The sequence below is a fragment of the Neomonachus schauinslandi genome, chromosome X (genome assembly GCF_002201575.2).
Source record: "Neomonachus schauinslandi chromosome X, ASM220157v2, whole genome shotgun sequence".
In the NCBI taxonomy this organism is placed as follows: Eukaryota; Metazoa; Chordata; class Mammalia; order Carnivora; family Phocidae; genus Neomonachus; species Neomonachus schauinslandi.
Genome location: NC_058419.1, coordinates 35,630,633 through 35,648,125, shown reverse-complemented (window position 1 = coordinate 35,648,125; position 17,493 = coordinate 35,630,633). Strand labels below are relative to the sequence as shown.

Here is a 17,493-nt window from a genome sequence, read left to right as displayed (position 1 = left end):
TTTCCAGGGAGGAAGGAAGGGGGGGTCGTTTCTTTATACAAGGACCCCGGGGACAACATTCTAGCTTTCCTGCCTTTCCTGACCTGAAGTCTATTCTGGAGTTCGTGTTAGCGTCGAACGTCCCAGCACCGAGAACCTTGGCTGTCCACCATTTTCTCACACGGCACACCTTCACGAGCGGTATCTGTCTCGGTTTCTGTGCAATGAGAATAGAAATCGTCCTGCATCTCCTTTACAGATTTAGGGTTGCCTGAATAACCTTTGTGAAATAAGCACAGGCCACAGGTGTTTCTCTTGGGAGGTAGGAGCCAAAATGACGCTTAATTGTGCTTCTAATCTGCCTACAAACTTCCCGACCATCTTCGAGAGCAGCTGGGGCTTCCGCACACTCTGCTACCGCCCTGGCATGTACTGAGCACACCGTTTGCAGAAAACAAAGACAGGTCAGCTTAAGGCCATTAGGACCTCAAAATCGGGGCAGAGGCGATTCCGATCCATTTAAGGTTTATAGAGGATACCTGGAGATGGGCAGAGTATGTTAGAGAAACGTAAGATGTCTTCCTGGAGAACTGGGAGTAGGTTTTCAAACCACCAGCCCAGCTCTTCAGCACTGCCTTCCCTCTGATTTGGCATGAGAAGGAATCACAGATAAAATGTATTCGCCACCCCCTCCGCACTGCACACACATCCCAGCCTGCCCTCTGGCAAGCGTTTCCAGATTCCTCCAGCTTACCATGTTTAGGAGAACATTAAAAACAGCACCGTGGTTCTTAATAACTTTCTGCGTAGAGACTCTATGGCCTCTCTCAGATACCCAACTGCAGACCCAGGCTCTGTCCACCTCTCCAACAAGCCAGGCCATCTCCTGATTCAAATTTAGTTTTTGCTGTTGTTTCTTTCTTTCTTTTCCAACTCTCGATTCTGAACAGCGGCAAGACAGCCAGACAAGGTAAGAGCACAGTTTCCTCCAAAGACCAATGTTTAATGTTTTCACATGAAAGGGGCAAGGAGGCAAAAAAAAAAAAAAAAAAAAAAAAATCCTCCTGCCACTTTCTCTCCCTGACCAAATGGAATGTGACCGTTTCCATGTGATGCACTCATGGCCGCAGAGAATGTGGCCTGCTCAAAGGGCAGGGATGGATCCATGTTGACCACAGCCTTTGGCATACCTGGGGTGAGCCAGAGCTATTAAATGGCGGCACCACTCCTGAGTGACATTTAATTTCTGAGTGGCATTTCTCTGGCGAGGCCTCCACTCCAGTCCCGGGGCTCAACAAAGAAAGCTAGACACGTGGCTGCAAGAAGCCGTGGCTCTGGTGAAAAGAGGTGCGCGAACGTTCGGTTGATCCCACCTGCAATGTTTCTGGCTCCCGAGGAAAGCCGAGCTAGGATTCCAGTAAGTTCATAAGTCAACATTAATTTTCAAATTCTTGACCCTCTGCCCTCACAGTCCCTGCTTCACCAGATGAAAGAAAACACATTTAAGCAGAAATTGGGGAGGCGGGGGCGGGGAAGAGCATTACAGGAAAAACAAGAAAAAACACTGAAAAATCTTTTCATCAGTCACCTTTCTGTTTTGCCCCCCCCCGCCCCTCCCCCTCCCCCTGGGCCCTTCAAGCAGTGACTCTGGCCGCCAGCTCCTTACCTCTGAGCAGCTACAGTCGCGGCAGCATCTAGAGCGAAATGTCTCATCACATTCTCCTCCAAATACTTCTGCTCCCACTTAGTCATATCGGCTTCCAGGGCCAGGATCCTCTCCTCCTTCTCACGGAGGAGCTCCATCAACGCCGTGGCATTGTATTCGGAAACGTTGGTGGGCTGAGAGTTGCCCTGGCGCTGGTTGGGGAGATGAGGGAGACCCCTCAGGTTAGTGCAAGAAGCGTGGTGGCCGAGTCCCGTTCGAAGAGCCCCCCATTCTTGGAGAGGATTACTGCCCCAGCCACTTCAGTTTGGATTCTGATTCAGAAGCAAAGGAAATTCAGATTTCCTCCTAAGGCCCGGGACTCAACTTTGGGCTTGAATAGGAGACTCCTTTGATCAGGAAAGAAGCTTGTCATATCCAACGGTCATGCTGCTCAGAAAGCGGATCGGTGGCTGAAAAAAAAAACCACTATCCCTGCCTGCCAGCATGGTACACAACAGAAAGGGACATTAAAAATCTAGGATTTGGGCCCTACCTTGCCCCTAACTTGTTGTGTAGTCTTAAGTGAGTCATGCAACCTTTTCTGAGTCTTGATTTTCTCCCATCTAAAAATGAGGAGGGGTACGGGGCGCCTGGGTGGCTCTGTCGGTTAAGTGGCTACCTTCGGATCAGGTCATGATCCCAGGGTCCTGGGATCGAGCCCCACGTCAGGCTCCCTGCTCAGTGGGAGTCTGCTTCTCCCTCTCCCTCTGCCTGCTGCTCCCCCTTGTGCTCTCTCTGTCAAATAAATAAAATCTTTTTAAACAAATAAATAAATTAAAATGAGGACAGGCATGGTCAGATGATTCTAAAGACCACATCCAATTCTAAAATGTCTAAGAGTCTATTTGCACAGCATCTTCACTTCTTACAGGGTCTACTGCTCATCTGAAGATAAAAGGCAAGGGATAATAGGCATTAAGGATTTTGCTGGGACAGGAAGCTAAGGAAGCCGACTTCATCTTTACCATGAGGAGGCAGTCTGGAAGTAAGGTCGGGTGGGACGGAAGACCGAAAAGATGAGCCAAAGTGCGGTTTTTGTCTTCACGTCAGACACCAAATGAAGCATAACCAAACCAGGAACGATCTCATTTTCTTAAGTTCTCCATACCTGCTGAATCCTGAGGGACTCCAGTTCCCTCTCTAGCCGTGTCCGGAGACGATGCTCCAACTGCTCACGTTTTTCACATGCTGCCTGGAGCTGTACAAGGGCTTGCTGCATCTTCTCCACCTTATCCACATACACCTGCTTCTTTTTCAGCTGAAATTCCAGGGTGGGAGAGTTGCAAGATGGAACAAAAGAGAACAACGGGGTCAGTTATGCAGCCCCCAAATCCAGCCTTGTGTTTAGATCTCTTTCTGTCCAGCTCCAAAAAAAAAAAAAAAAGAATGAATGGCAAGAAGGTCCTTCGTGATGAGTGGTATGCTGTCTTGTATTTAGCATACAGAGAATGTGACAAGGAAGAGGAATTAGGAGCTCCCTTTTATTTTTGCTTCTTTCCCCACCTCTCTGTCTTCCCCAGACCTATTTCCATCAGTGGAGTCTGTCTTAGATGGCAAGCTTTTAAAATTATTAAAACAATAATCCTGATGGGAAGGTCCTCACCTCTGCTCTTCTTCACTCTAACTGGAATACTCTGGGGGCAGTGATATCTTATTTTGGTCATTAGAGTAGAGAAATTCTAAAAAAAATAAAATGGGGGCTTCTCCAGGGAGAAAACCTTAATTTGGTATGGAAGGAAACCGCACCCATATAGGTGTCTCCTCTCCAAGCAACAGAGAATGGGTGCTGAAGGTACAAGGAAGCCAGAATTGTCTTTTTGAAGCCCGTGGTCCTTGTAATCTCCTCATTGACTAGTACTGTCCCACTAGATATTTATTTAAAAAACACAGGTTATTTGCAATTTCTGCCTCAGTCATGAGCCTGAGTGGGTAACAGTGGGCCATAATTTCTCAACTTTATTCTGGGACCTTTAAAGATATCTAAAGACTCGAACTAATGAGTTGAATCTAAGACAAAATGAGTCAAACACGATTCTTCCTCTTTCCAAGCCTATGAGCCATAACTAAAAGCAAAGGGGGAAGCAGGTTGGGACTAAGAAACTGAGTTCTTTGTATCCTTGTAATTCATAAGCTAAATCCTCGCTCCACTGGAATGGAGGAATGAGGAGGATCTCGGGGCTCTTTACAGAAGGCGTACACCACCCCAACACTTAAGAAGACAGGGTTAAATGCAGCCTTCCCAGCTTGTTAGTCAACAAAGAGGTTCTGCTTTTCATCATATTTGTGGGGTGCCTCTTGCTAATAAAATCAACCCATGGACTCTTTCTCAAGCAGAAGTTCCTCCAAGCCAGTCACATCTGTCACTATCATCTTCATGGAAGCTGAGGTTAGGGATACTTTCACTATTAAGATCCAAATCAAAATATTATTGATAACCTTGTCAAAAGGAAATTGAAGAATTCAGCTCAACTCTAACTTTTCAACAAATTCCCAAGCCCTTGAGCTACCTAGGCAGAGAGTTGCAACATTAGACGTTACCCAATGTTCCCGCCTTGCTCACCCCCATTTAGCTGGGACCAAGCCAGCAGGACCAACCCATGACTCCCCCATTGCAGAAACCAGGTAACTTCTTAATGGTAATGAGTCCAAATCACTGCTGTCTAGAAGGTCCAGTCAGACAGCAAAAGCCTGTGCTGAACTGTCCTTGTCTTATATCTGTCTTCTCCCCAAATCAGAATTGCTAAACTTTATCTAGGTTGCAGAAAACCTATCTTATATTTTCCCACCAGACCTGTGGTATGCTTTGCCTAGGTGACTGAGAAAAGAAAACTTAAAAATTTTTTTGCCTATACTTTTTCATTCCAAGACCTAGTTCAATTTAGCCTTGTAAACCGGTTGAGGTGAGTTGGAAGTCTACATGTTTTTATCTACTCGACCTTTCCCTAGGAAATAAAACCAACCATAATCACCATTCTCTTTCTCTCTAAGTAAGCTTACACTTTTCTTTCCTGGGATGGGTGACTATTTGTAACAACACTGACTAGGGCAAGGAAGACTGTTAGGCCATGGATGTCTATGCCTTCCTATTTGCTAAGCTTTGAATAACTGGAGAGCAGGGAATATTCTCTATCTTCACCTTTTAGGTTCTATAATCCTCATGAGCTATTTAAAGGTGAATGCATTTATTTGTGAATCACTCTGAAAATCCTAAGGGAGCAGTGCAATGTTAATGCAGAGGATGTTAACTATAATTACTCAGGCTTACAGCAGTTATACTTAAAGGCAATTAAAGTGAGCATGCAGTTCTTGCCTTGATGGTAAAGTACTCTGGTGTAAGCACAGAGAACTGAAAAAGCAGCAGTCCAGGGCTAGGTGGATATCTCCATGTCCTCCCTTTCTTGAGAAAGGAAACCTTAACATCTTAGCAAAAGCATCTCCAGCAGCAGGAGTCACTGAGCCAACCCTCTGGAAGGGAAAAGCAACAAAGGCCCAGGAACTTTTCTGAGTTGGCTGAAGATAGGCATGCAGGTCAGACAACATCCACAAAACAGGCCGAGAGAAGTCCAATTATGCTTTGTCACCGGGATGATTATACATAAGGTACCAGGACCACTGCTGCTGGCATAATTCTCCTCCTATGTCTTTTACAAGAAGAACGAGGATAGCCCACCCATAAATACCAGGGTCACCTAGTAAATGCTTAATCCCTAGATAACTTATGACAGAAAAGGACAACTCGAGGATGCTACCAATGTGAGAACCTATAGATGAAATCAACAGGTCAGCTATATTCTAAGTTATGTACTCTATGTTTTCTAGAGCTCATCTTCCTTCCTTCCTTCCTTCCTTCCTTCCTTCCTTCCTTCCTTCCTTCCTTCCTTCCTTCCCTCCTTCTCTCTCTCTCTCTTTCTTTCTTTCAGAGAGGGAGGAGAAGGGGCAGAGGGAGAAAGAGAATGTTAAGCAGGATCCATGCCCAGCGAGGAGCCCGACACAGGGCTCGATCTAATGACCCTGAGATCATGACCTGAGCCAAAATCAAGAGTCGGATGCTCAACTGACTGAGCCACCCAGATGCCCCTAGATCTCATCTATATTTAGAAAGGACCAAAGGTCTATATGGTTTATTAATTCCTCTACTATCATTATATGCTTCACTTTTACCTTCCTCATGATAAATCCCCTTTTCTTTTCTGACTCGCCTCTGTATACTTATCTCCTGTGCTAAGCTCCTCAAATGTTAGATTGGTAATGAGGACATTCTGGGTCCCCAGCTTCACCTTCCAATGTCATCAGAAATGTCAGTGGTTCCTTCTTAGGTAAAGAGAGAGGCCACATAGTAAAGTGGTTATGGTTATGAGCTTTGGCCTCAGACTGAGTTCAAATCCTGGTTCTCCCACTCACTAGTTATGCAACCTTAGGTAAGACACAATCTCTCTGAGCTTCCATTTATTCATTCATCAACAACATGGAGATGATGATGTGATATATCTCTATAAAAATCAAATGAGGGCGCCTGGGTGGCTCAGTTGGTTAAGCGACTGCCTTCGGCTCAGGTCATGATCCTGGAGTCCCGGGATCGAGTCCCGCATCGGGCTCCCTGCTCGGCAGGGAGCCTGCTTCTCCCTCTGACCCTCCCCCCTCTCATGTGCTCTCTGTCTCTCTCATTCTCTCTGTCTCAAATAAATAAATAAAATCTTAAAAAAAAAATCAAATGAGATAACACATGAAGTGCTTAGTAGACCACCCAGGACAAAAAGTACTGTTCTTTTTTTTAAAGAAAAAGTTAATGCCAAATCACACATGCTCTGATCCTTTCAACTTGGAACATTCATGCCAGATAGCCTTGATATGGTTTTCATTATTTCAATCTCTCATTATCACATTAGTGTCTAATTAAGACAAACCAAACAGACAAATAACAACAAAGAGAGAAACAGATTGATAAATACAGAGAACAAACTGGCAGTTGCCAAAGGGGAGAGGAGTGGGGGAATGGGCAAAATGGGTGAAGGGGATTAAGAGGTACAAACTTCCAGTTATAAAATAAGTAAGTCATGGGGATGAAAAGCACGGCATAAAGAATGTAGCCAATAATATTGTAATACACTTATGGTGAGCATTTTATCAGGTACATAATTGTTGAATCACTGTGTTGTACACCTCCAACTAATATTATATGTCAACTATACTTAAAGATAAAAAAACTTAAAGACATTAAAAATACAGCCATTTTCCCCTAGGAAGACGTATAAAACTAAGCCTTGGGGCAGTTGGGTGGCTCAGTCAGTTAAGCATCTGACTGTTGATTTTAGCTGGGGTCATGATCTCATGGTCGTGAGATCGAGCCCCATGTTGGGCTCCACACTGGGCGCTGAGCCTGATTAAGATTCTCTCTCTCTCCCTTTGCCCCCCCCACACAAAAAAACTAAGCCTCAAACACTTCATATGACAGAGCTTCAGATATCTTTATAGAACAAGGCCATTCATTGGCGGTACAATTAAAAGCAAGCACTAAGTTGCTGCAAGGACACCATCTTTTCTCCAAATGACCTGATTTTGGGGGCACCTCCACTTTATGAGAAATAAATACTTTACTTATGGTCAACGATACTGTTGAAAGAGCCATAGGCAGAGCTCATTCCCCACCACATGCACGCACGCACACCATCAGATATTTCTACTTGACAACAAATGAAAGGTAAAGGAACAAAGTGGTAACCAGGAGACTTGGATTCTAGCCCTAGCTCTGCTACTGATGGTAATTTGCTTCCCTGTTTTCGGCCTCAGAGTCCCCATTTGTTAAAAATGAGGAGGGTTGGGGCGCCTGGGTGGCTCAGTCGTTAAGCGTCTGCCTTCGGCTCAGGTCATGATCCCAGGGTCCTGGGATTGAGCCCCGCATCAGGCTCTCTGCTCAGCAGGAGGCCTGCTTCTCCCTCTCCCACTCCCTCTGCTTGTGTTCCCTCTCTCGCTGTCTGTCAAAAAAAAAAAAAAATGAGGAGGGTTTTAGGAGTCAGCCAAGCAAACTGGTCAGCAGCAGGCCAAATCCATTCATCCCCATCCACGTATATACTGGTTATAGATGCCTTCTGGCTAGATTGGCAGAGCTGAGCAGGCCTATGGTCTACAAAGCTGAAACTATTTACTATCTGGTCCTTTGCAGATAAAATGCCAGACCCTGGAGTGATTTTCAAACTGTTCTGTGGAGTGCTTCAGAGGCCACTATGGTGGGTACGTTGTATCAGATGGCTTCTCTTTTATGTGTTTTATATATTAGGGTTCTGCGTAAAATTTAATTTCCAAAAAAGATTACTACATTTATACTATATTACTTCACTCCATCATCTTTCATACTTAACTCTTCAGCATGGTTAAATAATTTAAGGTTCCTGAGGACCCCATGGCATTTCACGCCTCATTGCCTTTGGGTGTGGCATTCTCTCTCTTAGGAGAGGACCACTGACCAGTAGGTTTTAAGAAGTTAAAAAAAAAAAAGCTACATAGGCTAGATAGTCTCAGATGGTCTCTGATAGTCTTTCAATTCACAGGTATTTTATGGATCTGCTCTTCCCCTTTTCACCTCCAACACTGACCAATAACTAAGATAGGAGGCAAAATGAAATCCTAGAATTCTGTATGGGCACATTCTTGGAGGTAAAAACAAAATAGAAGTTGTGCCTCAGTTTGTGTGTATGTACATGTAAAAGACAGAATATATAACGTGTGTACTCTCCATAGGATCCTAGATGATTTGTTTTTCTATGTCTTCAGTATTCATGGAAGTGAAAGTTCACTTGAAAAGTTTCTAAAGCCAAGGTGGTGGCTCAGGTCTAGAGACGAGTACCCATGCACCTCCACAAGAAGCCAAGTAAATCCATCATTTAAACCAAATTCCCTCCAGATATTCAGTGAATAGGGGAAATCATTCTATCCATTCAAGTTTTCTTACCAAAGGTCAATTTTCAAAAACTTGTCAAAGCTTCCCTTCCCTTGCTTTTTTTTTTTAATTCTATGTTCTCCTAACATGGTTCCTTAAATCACTCTTACTTTCTGTCTTGATACTTTAGACCCACCTTCCCTTCCAACCCCATCCCTACCTCTTGCTATACCACAAAGGTCTAATCTACGATAGTTTATTCTTTTGCATCTATACCAATGGTTCTTAACCGGGGGCTATTTCTCCCCCAGGGATCATGCAGCAATGTGTGGCAACGTTTTTGGTTGTTACAGCTAGGGGTAGGTTGCTACCAGCTTCTTGTAGGTAGAAACCAGGTAGACTGCTAAACATCCCACAGTGCACAAGACAGCCTCCTCTATTACTACCAGTGAAGAATTATGTGGCCCCAAATGCCAATAATATTGAGATCGAGAATCCTTGATCTACACTTCAGGACTACTGGAGATCTCATTCATGCCACACTTTCAACAACTGCTTATATTCACATTTTAATGTTATCATGCTCTCTTTAGTCACAGACCCCTAGCTGAGTGCAAGACTTCTCACTCGGACACTTAATGTGTCCCAGACTGCTTTCATCATTCTCCAAAAGGCTATCCTTTTGATAGTTCAGTCATTATCATCACTTACTCTATTTTTCAGTCTCAAAATCTTGAAATTATTGTTCTTCCCTCCTTCCTCTGTCCACCATACCCAATCTCTCACTATTACTATGTGTTAATTTTAACATATCTCATATTCTTTTGTTTCCTTATATTTTCATGGCCTACATAGTTTTTTTCTTTAAAGATTTATTTATTTACTTTAGAGAGAGAGAGCACGAGTGGGAGGGGCAGAAGGAGAGGGAGAGAGAATCTCATGCAGACTCCACGCTGACCATGGAGCCTGACGCCGGGCTTTATCCTACGGCCCTGGGACCACGACCCAAGCCGCAACCAAGAGTCAGATGCTCAACTGACTGTGCCACCCAGGTGCCCCTTTGGCCTACACAGTTTTAAGTCCTAATTTCACAACTAAGTTATAATAATAACCTAACAGATCTCCTTACTTTCAGTTGCCCTCTCCCATCTACACATAAGCACATGTACACACAGACACACACGCACAATCAGTCCATCCTATATATGGTGGCTGTAATAGACTTCTTCAAGTAGTACATTATGGCACTGCTTTATTTAAGAACAAAGCAATCTGCTGCTAGCATATCCATTCCAGTAGTATTGATTAGGTACCTACTATATCCAAGGCACCTGTATACCTCCTCTCTCACTTCGTTAGGTCAGAGCTCTTCTCTCTCATCCATATCTCAAGCTACTTGATGCTTTTCATTTCATCTCCAGTCTGCTCTCACACTGTCCCCTGTCCAGTCTAGATATGGCTCTTTTTTTTTTTTAAAGATTTTATTTATTTATTTGACAGAGAGAGAGAGATAGCGAGAGCAGGAACACAAGCAGGGGGAGTGGGAGATCGAGAAGCAGGTTTCCTGCTGAGCAGGGAGCCCGATGTGGGACTCGATCCCAGGACCCTGGGATCATGACCTGAGCTGAAGGCAGACGCTTAACGACTGAGCCACCCAGGCACCCTAGATATGGCTCTTAAAAATGTTTTTATCAAAATGTTCCTGCCTCCTACTGCCTTAAAATTCAACCAGGCCTACCCTGCAAATACTCAATCTTTGTAGTAATCTGATCACTTCTTCCTTCCTTCCTTCCTTCCTTCCTTCCTTCCTTCCTTCCTTCCTTTCTTCCTTTCTTTCTTCTTTTGTCTGATCATTTTTTCATCCCTCCTCACCATATCACTAATCTCTCCAGGAGTTTTTCCTTTACTAATCTTATCTGACCCTGATTGCTGCTTTTCTCAAAAGCCTCTCATAATGTGTACTCTACTAGCAGTCATTGTAAAAGATTTTATTCATGTGTGGATTCATTCATTCATTCAACAGATATTTACTGAATGCTTATCATATGTCAGACCCTATTCTACATCGGAGAGCAGTAGTGATATAATGGGAAGCAAGACAAAGTCCCTGCCCCACTGGAGAGCAGTATCCCATAAGCCCCATAAGAACAGGGACGTTCCACTCCTTTGCATCTCTCTGAGATTCTAGTTCTAGTTCATTGTTCACTACCCTCTTGGTAACCAGTTAATATTAATTAGCTGTCAAATAGAAGAATAAAAATGAGCATAGCATATCTTAGCTATAACACTACAAATATATGAACAATAAACACATACATTCATCTATGTATTTACTTTGTCTGGCAAGTCAAGGGTTTCAAATCATTGTGAATCAGAGATAAATTTTTATTTATTTTTTATTTATTTATTAAATTTATTTATTTGACACAGAGAGAGAGATAGGAGAGAGGGAACACAAGCAGGGGAAGTGGGAGAGAGAGAAACAGGCTTCCCGCTGAGCAGGGAACCTGATGTGGGCCTCTATCCCGGGACCCTGGGATCATGACCTGAGCCGAAGGCAGACGCTTAACGACTGAGCCACCCAGGCACCCCCAGAGATAAATTTTTAAAGGGGAATCATAAAGTGGGAAGAACAGCAGAAAGGCAATCCCATGAAGAATAAGGCAAATATTCTCGAGCTCAATCAATCATATTTTTCCATTGCTCTTCTGCAATAATTTGAACCCATTCCCAAGCATTTGGCAGATCTCTTAACCCCCTTCTGACTCAGGAAAATCTGATCCCTGCAAATGAATACCACGTGATGGCATCCCTTCCCCTCCCTCCAACAACTGTGGACGTCTTTCAAATTTATTTTTTAAAAGATGGCTATATACAAAATTACTTCTAGGGCCCCTAAAGCTACCCATTTACCTCAGCCATTTGCAAGGAAGTCATTTAATCATTGACCTTTTCCATGTATGCACTGGTGGACAAAGCATAGGGTAGGATATTTTGGAATTAAGAGATCTGGGTTTTGTCCTAGATTTATCACAATCTGTCCGCACTTTAATTTCCTAATCGGTTAAAAGAAGACAAAACGTGCAAGGTTCATGGTGGGAGATACAATAATAGATTTGGAAATGTTCTCAAAAAGTTAAAAAAAAATTACATAGGGGGTAGGGATGAATAAGCAGAACACAGAATTTTTAGGAAGTGGAAATACTCTATATGATACCATAATGGTAGATACATGTCATTATACATTTGTCCAAACCCACAGAGGGTAAAACACCAAGAGTGAACCCTAATATAAACTATGGACTTCAGATCACTGATGTGTGAACATAAGCTCATCAGTTGTAACAAATATGACCTCTCTGGTGGGGGGTGTTGATAACGGCAGAGGCTATGCAGGTGTGGGAGCAGGGGGTAGATGGAAAATCTCTATACCTTACCTTCTCTTTTCCTGGAAACCTCAAACTGCTCTGAAAAAGTAAAGTCTTAATAAATAAAAAATATACAGATGGATAGGTGGGGGGGGGGTAGGCTATTATTACTGGCTGGACGAACACCATCATAGGCACACACTTCACTGGCTATGAGACACTAAAACTAGTTATACAGAGCTAAGTCCAGTGCCATAGAGGACATCCTTCACTGTGTTTGATTTTCATCTTCCTTTCCATTGCCACAACTCCACTCAGTATGTCCCAGACGTCACAGTTCCAGTGTACCTTCTTTGGTCCTCTCCTTCATACAACTAGTTCATATGTTGCTGCCTTGACCCTTCAGTGATTTCTGTGTGATCTGAGTTAGTCTTACTCAGGAGCCCCTGGCTCCAAGTAAGAGTTCCTTCTGAAGCAATTTGGTAACACTACCCTGGTATTAGCAAGCTGCCTCTGTCCATTGCCAAGAGGCTGTGGTCCACTGGTGGATATTAAAAGAACTGAAGAGTAGAAACCACCTCTAGAAACTTGCTACCAAGACAACAGAGTTCATTCTGTTAAGGAGGCTAAAGAAATTATACAAGGCTTCCAACTTGGGAATTTAAAAAGTGAAAATCACAGGAAAAACAGAAAATCAAGCTCTGAGAGGTCACTCCATCTCTTTTTGGGGTGGGGACAGAATTTCTTAACATACTGGGTGGAGCAACACCTACTTCAAAAAAAAAATATGTTGCCAGGGCGCCTCGGTGGCTCAGTAGGTTAAGGGCCTAGCGTGGAGCCTGCTTAAGATTGTCTCTCTCTCTCTACCCCCTCAGGCTCTCTCTAAAAAAAAATGCTGCCACAAATATGGGGAATGTTATCCTTAGATGAAATGCCCTTCAAATAAGTCAATAATCCATCAGCAGAACACCCTGGAAGATTCCTGGGTAGATAACGTACTTTATCTGAATTCCTATCAACACTCTAAATGCGCACATAATTAGTACCCTCAGACCTTCCAACCACATTTATAATCCATCATAACTATTGTGTGAGTTTTACCTACTCACACAATATGCTCTTGTGTGGAGATGATTTTGGATGAGACATAAATGTCTATGCCTAGCACATCTTCCTCTAATACTGTATAATACTATACACTAGTTATGGTACTGTGTGGGTAAGTGTGACAGCAGAAAACTGTCCATCTCCAAAAGCAAAATGACAAATCAAGTAAGTGACAAGGGAATTAGAAATAAGAAAAACTATCAGCCATAAAAGAATAATGGTGGAAATGGGAGGAAAGCATACGAATTTTGTTTTGAAGAACTGAGTGGAGTGGCAAAAGGACACTGGAAAATTCACTGCCTTCAAGAGTTATCACTGTGATGTCTAAATCATCGCCAGCCACTGCAGTTCAGAAAAGGTTAACACTCGGGCCCCTTTTCCCTGAATCTCTGTGGCTGTCATTCTAGCCTAAAGCCAAAGAACGAGGCTCACTGGCTTTTTTTTGTCAGCCCTCCCACATTCCGCTCTCTCCCGTCCAGTGCACTCTGCTCAGTAGGCAGCCCACCCGCAGCATCTTCCCTCTTTGATCCTGCCAGGGCCTTTTTCCCACCATGCCTGAAACAATTACCCAAGCAGTGGCTCAGCTCTGGATCATGATAAGACAGTAGCCAGCCAGAAGCCTGGGCTGCCTTGAGCCTTGTGAGTGGATATGCCAGGCATCTGTCGAAACTCTCCAGTGAGGTCAAATTAGTGGTAGTGGGTGGGGGGGATTGGGGGAGGTCCTTTGCATGGGAGAATGCCACGGTTGCTGCGGGACACAGAGTTCTTTTGACTTGGAGTTTAATGAGCCTCCACTTCAACACGACCTACGTGTCCCGAAAGATAAGGGCAAGGATGGAAAGGCACCATTTACCTTGGCTACTACTTGCTGCATAGGCTGCAGATTGGTGGCAAGACCCTGATTATAGTGAATCACCACAAAACCAGGTCTCTCCTTTAGTAAAAGTACTAGCCCCTTCCAGCAAGATACCTCCCCAGATGTCAACAGAGCAGGGTCCCTCCGAGAATCTCTGCTGAGCTTGGAAGAGGAAGAAGTTATGATTGCGGGAGAAAGTTCTCTGTAAGCCTGAGGCACATTTCTGTATAGAGCTTAGAGCACAGTGAAGAGTATCATGGGCAAGAGACTTAATGGGATTAGAAAAATGAGATGAATTTTGGGAAGAGCATCTAAATGAGGACTTTGTACAGAGAAAGACATAAATGCATGCAAGGGTCCTCGGACTATTAAACTAGTCATAATATTTCCCTGGCCATCTTCTTTTTAAATGAGATATATGTGACATATAACATTATATCAGTTTCAGGTAAACAACATAATAACTCGATAAATGTATTGACCTGACATTGCACTTAGCAGGCTAAGAAAATACTCCCTAGACCAACGACTTAATTTGGGAAAGTTTCCCTAATTCTCATTTGCTAAGTAGAGTACAGAGGTTTCCCGTGGAAGAACTTCTAAGGAAAATTCATGGTACCATTTGTAAGCCATAACTAAATTCTCTGTTTATACGAGACATAGCAAATGTCTGACATAGCCCTCTGTCTTCAAAAACGATTTTATGTGAGTTATCTCCCAACAGATAGAGGACTACATTTTCTATTCATGAATACCCTTCTCGATTTGGAGATGTTCACTAATTTTGTGAACACTGAAGACTCCTTAGTTCAGAGCTACCTTCTGTAATGTTTCATACTTAAAAATTTTACCCCAGACAGAAGGAGCCTAATAGGGGTTGAGTTGCAGCAGACGAGGAAAACTTCAATAATCTGTTCTTGTATTGGGGACTAAAGAAAAGGAATGTTTTCCTTGGAATATTATAAAGGAGATAAGGCAAACACCACCCAGGAGCAAACCCAGGTCTGATAGGCTGCTAAGACAGAAAAGAAAAGAAGAATCAGTGGATTTTTCCTGAGACACGGTTTCAAGCCCCTACATGGGCTTGAGAGTCTGGGAGACATTACATGACCTCTGTCTTTTGATGCCATTGGGTAGAAGGCTCCCAGCCCGCTCTCTCCATCAAATATCCCACCGCCTTTAGCAACAGCAACTCAAATCTCCCAACAACTAGACTCTGAGCAGAAGTACAAGTGGGAGGAGGACTAAAAAATTAACAATAATTGATGAACTCATTTAAGATACCTGGACACTAGATGCCATGACTGAATCCTAGCCCAATTTTCAGAACTTCTTTTTTAAATTGTAAATCTATGTGTTTCGGGGGCAGGGCCCTGGAAAACGACTAAAAATCTCTGGAACGAATGCCCAGAAAAGCCTCAGAAGCCAGAAATATATTTCAGGCAACTGTTGCAGTGAGGGCTGCCCAGTGGGAACTACAAATTAACATCCTCTCCTTAGATGTATATTGTATATTATTTTCATGATTAACAACCAGTTACCACTGAGCCCTAGGACACAGCAAACCAAGAGAGTTGCAGAGTCTTTGTCCCCATTTATCTCCTACCGGATGGGCACCCTTCCTGGAGGGGCAGTAGGGCTGTGTCTACACTCCAATCTCAAATCACTCTGGACAAGCTTCTCACGGTCTTGTTGAAAAAGAGGGGCCCAACGGGTGAAGCATTTTTTTTTAAATGAAAAGATGCAGGGGTTACTAAATTTGAACAAGCGCCCACATTTTCTCTTTGGGAATGGAACCAAAGGATGATTCAGACAGGGAGACAGGCAGCAAGGTCTAGGGAATGAAGAGTCATGAGATTCCAGTTTTATTCCTGGCTTTACCCAAGACTTGCCATGTGACCACCAGCAAGCTACTTCTCAGCCAGTCTCTCAGTTTTCCCTTCTCTAAAAGAACACAGTCTTATCCTTGTCCTGTAATTTACTCTGTGATTTCCTCACAAAAAGGGGAAGGAAAAGCATAGATGAAGTATAGCAAAAGGTTAAAGGGTGTGCTCCTTAGGTCTGGATACCAGACATATACAAGTATTCCTCATGTTCAATAAAGCAACTTAGCAGTATTTCTGATGTAGACAACTGATGAAGCTGGACATTAGCTTGATTTTATGCAACCTGATGTTTAATGATTAAGCAAATCAGGTCAAGGACATCATAGGTTAGGCAACATTACCTACTGGAAATGTATGAACCCACAAGCATTTTTTTTAAAGATTTATTTATTTGAGAGAGCAAGCAGGAGGAGGGCCAGAGGGAGAGGGAAATGGAGAGAATCTCAAGCAGACTCCCCGCTGAGCGTGGAGCCCACTCAGGGCTCGATCTCACAACCCCTGAGGATCATGACCTGAGCCAAAATCAGGAGTTGGACCCTTAGCTGACTGAACCACCTAGGTGCCCCTCCAACAAGCATTTTAATCCCCACCCCAAAAAGCAAAGGATATCTGGAAGTCAAGAGATCTCTAGGAAATAGAACCATTCTTACTGAGGGAGAAGAAGCAGGCAATGAATGAAGGTAGGAAAGACAGCTCATACAAACAAAAGCCACAATGCTGAGGGCTTGGTCACTAAACACTTTTTTTTTTGGTCTCAAGTTTATAAAGCTTCCAGTGTTACAATGGAGGCTATTTCTTCTCTTAAAACAATTCAAATTTTAGAATAGTTAGTGAGATGTGAAATTTTCTTCACCAAGTTACACTTTGGCATCAATTTTTGCTGGAACACACCCATTCCCTGAAGTACAAAACATTGAAGACTTAGTAGTATTTCAATACAATGACAACTGGTATGCAAGATTAATTAATGACAGGCCAGCAGCAATATTCCCTCTATTTCACATGAACACAGTTCAGTGTTGCAATCGAGTAACATCTACATCAAGACTAATCAGATACATATTTATCATACGCTTAATAGTTTGGGGGCCCCTGTATTTGTCAAAGAAAGACTCTATAGTCGCACACACAAAAAAGTGACCATTTCACCCCACCACGTACCTCCATTCCACAAGCTAGCCAGGAAGAGCCAGGGCACAGCTCCTGGCCTGCCACAAACTATAAATTGTCCCTGGGTCCCATCCTGTTCAAGATTGCTTCTATTTGAGGGGCGCCTGGGTGGCTCAGTCATTAAGCGTCTGCCGTCGGCTCAGGTCATGATCCCAGGGTCCTGGGATCGAGCCCCGCATCGGGCTCCCTGCTCTGCGGGAAGCCTGCTTCTCCCTCTCCCACTCCCCCTGCTTGTGTTCCCTCTCTCGCTGTGTCTCTCTGTCAAATAAATAAATAAAATCTTTTTTTTTTTTTTTTAAAAAAAGACTGCTTCTATTTGAAAACCAGTCTGCAAAATAAATCCTAGGATAAGGGGCATAGCCATCAAGATTCATTTATTTTAGTTTAGTTTTTTACCTAAGGGGACCAACTTCCCACTGAGTATGGGGAGACAAGGACCATTTTGATGTTAAGATCCTTGGAGTACTTTAAAATATCTGGAATCATTTTTTTAGCCCTTCTTAAAAAAAAGCTTTAAAGCCCTATAACGGCAGGAATTAAAAAGTATA

At 43.3% G+C, this 17,493-nt stretch overlaps 1 protein-coding gene across 1 annotated transcript in view; it reads right to left on the bottom strand.

Annotated features, from left to right (window-relative positions):
* The window catches only part of AMOT (angiomotin), a 60,444-nt gene that overhangs the window by 9,875 nt on the left and 33,076 nt on the right, over positions 1-17,493 (bottom strand). Inside the window, exons 9-10 of the mRNA XM_021686503.1 lie at positions 2,793-2,942; positions 1,646-1,836 (exon numbers count right to left, since the gene is read on the bottom strand). Of these exons, the coding sequence (XP_021542178.1) occupies positions 1,646-1,836; positions 2,793-2,942 (341 nt within the window). The remainder of the gene's footprint in view (positions 1-1,645; positions 1,837-2,792; positions 2,943-17,493) is intronic.